A 5,577-nucleotide genomic window follows, 5' to 3' on the forward strand; every position below is an offset into this window, starting at 1 on the left:
TGTGTGTGTGTGTGTGTGTGTGTGTGTGTGTGTGTGTGTGTGTGTGTATCTTTCTTCTCTCCCCAACCCAATTCTGACAGGAGTCTTCCAGTGGCTAGAAAAGCCACTATCTCGGATATCTTGTACATGGCCTGGCTAGAAATCCTCACAAAGAACCTCCCTCCTGTCCTACTGGTTAGAGGAAATCACAAAAATGTCCTAACTTTCTATTCATAATATACCAAGGATTCAAGCACAATTCATTTTAATATGTGAAAGGAAAAATGTCTGTCAAGTACTTTGTGTTCCAGATCTGATCTCAAGTAACTTCCAAAGACTACTGTATTGGTTCACAACCAACTCTGTCACCAATTAAAAAAAAAAAAAAAACAACCCTTACTAATAAAATCTAAATAATTTAAACCTATCTGCTAAAAGTGGTGCCAGCATCAGAAGAAGCAGGACCTGCTTCCAGGCAAATGTTATCATTGCTATCAATATATGAATAAGGACATGAAATAAAGTCATATTTGTTGTACTTATTTTTTAAAAACCACCATGAGTGTAAACTCCTCTGGAGTAGGAATCAAATCTTCTCTTTTCATGGTATTTGCTTACAAAGCCTAACTATAGTATTCAGAACACACATGTTGACTAACTGATTCAGTAACTCAAGCTTATTAAATGGAAAAGGACAAATTTGGCAGGAAACATGATCATTTGTAGCCTCCTGAGAGATTTATTTAACAAAGGAGAATTAAAAATCAGTAACTGAAAACTCCTGAAAAATTCCTTGTCACTAAATGTTCAAAGCATTTGGTTAAAATAGGTAATTTAATGTAATCACAGATATACTAATAATATTCAGCTTGAATTTACTGCCTACTTGAAAATATACATAGTAACTGGATTATATAAAAGCATATATTTTAATTAAACAAATAATGTATATGCTATCATTTGAATATACATTTTAATTGACCTCTATTATATAGATTAAGGTTGCCATTATAGTGCTAATTATGTGGGATGTTTTTCTAATTAGGTAGTTGGTACCTAGGAAATCTTTAAAGCCTTTTAATTTGAAAAATAAATACCACAGATTTTCATACTGTCATATATTTCCATGCAGATACATGTATATATATATATATATAGAAAGAGAATCACACATTTAATTATGTTATATGGTGATGACATGTGTTTAAAAGAAAAATTAATGAAAAGTTAAATTAACAAACATTTAAGATTTGGAATATATAAATATTTATTTTTTCCTTTCATTTTGGAGACTTGTTTACCAATAGAAACCAAGCACAAAATTAGAAACAAATTTTGTTTTTTTTTCCCCAAATGAATGACTTGATCTCTGTGATGAATTTTGACTGCTTTTAATTGCTATAATATATGAAGAAATGAGCCTGAAATAAATAGATAAAATTTGACTGCCTTGGTTTATTGTCATTTTTTTTACCTTTTCATTATGAAGGCTGAATCAAAGGTAGTACTTCTGAAACCTAGATTAATAACTGACACATGAACCTAGAAGAAAGGAGGGGAAAAGGAAGGAAGGAAAGGAGGGAGGGAGAGAGGAAGGGAAGGATGGACATGAAAACAAAATAACAGAAAAATAATACAAATTACACTTGTAGAACTATGCAGTTGGGGGTAGGTTTGAGAGATCCAGGAGAGAGGAGGGAGACAAGTGTCTAGTGTACTCAGAAAGTCCACTTTGGGCGTCAGCAATGATATCAATAATAGTAGCTAATACATAACTTCACTAAGCACTTTATAATCATCTCATTTGATCTTCATAACCTTAAAAGGTAGGTGCTATTATTATCCCCATTTTACAGATGAGGAAACTAAGGTAAACAGAAGTTAAGTGACTTGCCCAGATATCATGAATGGATTTATAATAACTGAGGAGACAAAGTTCAAGCAATGCAATTTACTAGCAAAGCATGCAGTTGTATAACAAACCAAGTCCAGGGCCCCTCAGTAGGCATGAACACCCTAAATATGGATTTTGCACAAAAGCTAATACAGTCAAAGGGAGTCAAAAACAGGATGTAAGATTTGGATAATCTGATTTTTTTTTTATCAGAGGAAAGCTTTCAGACTTCCTGAGATAGAGGGAGTAGGTGCAGAAGGGACAATCTCTTGATTTCTCCAAAATCAGGGGATTTATAGGAAAACAAAACCTAAGTCTCAAAATAGAGGTTGTTCACAAAATGGAATATGCTTCAATCTGCATTCAAACTCCATAGTTCTTTCTTTGGATGTGGATAGCATTTTCTATCATGAGACCTTTGGATGTGCCTTAGATCCTTGCATTGCTGAGAAGGGCCAAGTCTATCAACATTAGTCATTGCACAACGTGGCTGTTCTGTGTACAGCATTCTGGTTCTGTTCATTTCACTCAGCATCAGTCCATACAAGTCTTTCCAGGTTTTTCTGAATTCTGCTTCCTTGTCATTTCTTATAGCACACTTAATTATATTTCACTATATTCATTTCATTATATTCATTATATTTATATATCATAATTTGTTCAACCATTCCCCAATTGAAGGGCATCCCCTCAATTTCCAATTCTTGGCCACCACAAAAAGAGCTGCTATAAATATTTTTGTACAAGTGGGCCCTTTTCCCATTTTTATGATCTCTTTGGGATACAGCCCTAGAAGTGCTATTGTTGGGTCAAAAGGTATGCACATTTTTATAGCCCTTTGGCATAGTTCCAAATTGCCCTCCAAAATGGCTGGATCATTTCACAACTCCACCAACAATGAATTAGTGTTCCAATTTTCCCACATCTTCTCCAACATTTACCATTTTCTTGTTTTATCATGTTGGCCAATCTGATAGGTGTGATGTGGTACCTCAGAGTTGTTTTGATTTGCATTTCTCTAATCAATAGTGATTTAGAGCATTTAACAGCCTATTCTAATGCAAAGACCAGAGGAACTTTATCCCCTTTCCATGTTGTTTTATAGGGTTTTGGATTGTGACCATGTCTCTTTTTTGTTGTTTAAACCACCATGCTCCCAGGTTTCTGGTAGATGTTTTTCCCTACAAGTCCTATGCTATGATGAAAGACTGATATTGGTGGGGCCAAACAGGCAGCTCCACATGTCCCAAACCAATTGAGGGGAAGGGAAAAATAAGTTTTATTCTTATCCACAGATAAAGAACTACCCAGGAGTCACTAGTCCCCAAAGGGCTTCAGATGGAGCAGACAGCCATTTTGCAGATAGTTTAAGTGGGCCTGACCAGCCTGGCAGAGTCTTAGCAGGGTGACAGTCAGCACCCTAAGTGCCTTCACAAAAAATGCCAGCTACGAAGTCATTAAATGTCAAGTTGCCAAAACAAACATAATTAGGAGCGGTCTCGTCATTGGAGGTGGTACTGTACACTGATACAGTGGCACACAGAAAAGGATCCCCTTTAGTGACACTGGGGAACTAGACAGTTTGAATGCAATTCACTACATCACCCAGTAAATAGAGCATCAGGCCTGGAGTCAGGAAGACTTATCTTCTGAATTCAAATCTAGCCTCAGATACTTACTAACTGTGTGACCCTGGGAAAGTCATTTAACTCTGTTTGCCTCAGTTTCCTCATCTGTAAAATGAGCTGGAGAAGGACATGGCAAACTATTCCATCATCTTTGCCAAGAAAACCCCCAAAATGGGGTCACGAAGAGTTGGATACAACTGAAAAACAACTGAACAACAATATCACCCAGGTCCTAAATGATATTAATCCCTTCCTTTCACTTAATAGATATCAGGGATGTAGGCAGGAGGATTATTAATATAGGCAGAACAATATTCTGACTCTTATAAGCTATTGTGGAAACATTACGCTATAGAAGGAATCTATTTTCTAATTCAGCAAAGGTAATGGCTTGGGGAGCTGTCCAATTGAGTTTTTTCTCTGGGAGTTGGGGAAGAAAAGTCCATAAATGGAATAGCACAAATCAAACATAGCAAAAACATTATGAAATCTTATTGGGGGGGTAGGTTTCATGTGAGAATAATGCATCCAACGGTCCCCTTCTCTGATGTTGATCATAATAGGAGTGGTCAGCAGCACTTGAAACAGACCTTCCCAAGCAGGTACAGTTCATTGGTCCCCTGGAAGTTCTTGATGTAGACCTCATCTCCAGGGCGAAGGTGATATAGAGAAAAGTCTAAAGTCATCAAGTCTCCTTAGTCTATTTTGTAGTCCCTGTATATAAGAAGCAAGAGAAGTATCTCCTCTCAGTAATGATGTATATACTAGGGAGAAAGGTCTCACTCTTATAGGAGGGTGATCAAAAAGCCTTCCAAAGGTGAGGGGTATAATTCCCCACTTGGCATGCTACAGAGATAGAATAATGCTGGAGGGAGTACACCAGATCACCTGAGGTGCATTTCAGTGCAAAGCTGGCCAATCATGGACTTACGTGCTTTGTTCATACATTCAACCTGACCAGAACTCTGGGAGTGATAAGGGGTGTGAAACTGAGGAGTCACCCTGAAACAAGAATTACAGTATCATATCAGTGAAGTAAGACCCTCTGTCAGAATCACTACAAGACAGTGGGCCAAAACAGGACACAATCTCTTTTAGAATAATCTTAGCAAAGAACCCAGCAGTAGCTTTCACACTAGGGAAGGCTTCTGCCCAGTGAGTCAGTTGATCAATGATTACAAGGCAAACTTTATAGTGACCAGACTTAGGCACGTTAATGAAATCAATTTGCAACTGCTCAAAAGGAGTGTAAGCTAGGGGGTGGCTGCTGAAAGTGACAGCATGAAATACATATTGATCAAACTCCTGGCAAGTAGGACAGGAAACTCAAATATGCATGGCAACAAGGGTAATATAGGGAAAGATCTACACCCTTCTAATTCTATCTACAATTCCTTGTGTGTCAAAATACTCCTCCTTATGTACAGACAGACATACCTGGTGATAGAAACTCTGAGGAAGAAGTGTCTTACCTTCCCCAGACCCCTGACACCACTTTGGCATAACAACACTGTTTTCATTTTGCAGTTTCAGGGTCATTGTCAGAGAGGTCAACGTTAGAAGCAAAAAGATGAGACACCTATAAAGACCCTCAGGGGCAGCAAGTTTTACAACAGCATCATTGAAATAGGATCAGTAGCAATAGTGTGGGCAGGACAACGGACAATAGCCAGAACAGTAGGAAGCCACAGTGCCGATAGAAGCGCATCAATGTATTGGGTGTTCATAATGACTTTGCCAGAAGAAGTCAAAAAACTTCTCTGCAACCACAGCATCCTGACAGCATGAGAAACCCCAAAGGCATAACAGGAGTCAGTGTAGATGGTTGTGGTTTGTCCAGCAGCCAGCAGAGAGGCTGCCCAGTGTCATGGTCTGAAATCCTGGCAGTGCCTGTGTACTAGATGCCATCTCTCATAAAAGAGGACCTATCAGTGTATAGCATGTGGACAGGGTTCTACAAGGGGATGTAAGAAAGGTCATTGAGGGGCTTCTTGGCCATGTCAACAACAGAGGAACAGTCACAAAGAGGCTTCCCTGAGGTAAGTATATCAGGGAGTAACATGACTGGGTTGAGAA

General features: G+C 38.3%; 1 protein-coding gene across 2 annotated transcripts in view; it reads left to right on the forward strand.

Annotated features, from left to right (window-relative positions):
• SLC12A1 (solute carrier family 12 member 1) overlaps positions 1-216 on the forward strand; it is a 136,982-nt gene extending 136,766 nt beyond the window's left edge. For both annotated transcript variants that reach the window (XM_027860925.1, XM_027860926.1), the window contains exon 26: positions 81-216. In XM_027860925.1, coding sequence (XP_027716726.1) covers positions 81-216 — 136 coding nt within the window. The remainder of the gene's footprint in view (positions 1-80) is intronic.
• Positions 217-5,577: the final 5,361 nt, after the last annotated feature.

This window comes from Vombatus ursinus, unplaced genomic scaffold, assembly GCF_900497805.2.
Source record: "Vombatus ursinus unplaced genomic scaffold, bare-nosed wombat genome assembly UNPS02014335.1, whole genome shotgun sequence".
Taxonomy (NCBI): domain Eukaryota; kingdom Metazoa; phylum Chordata; class Mammalia; order Diprotodontia; family Vombatidae; genus Vombatus; species Vombatus ursinus.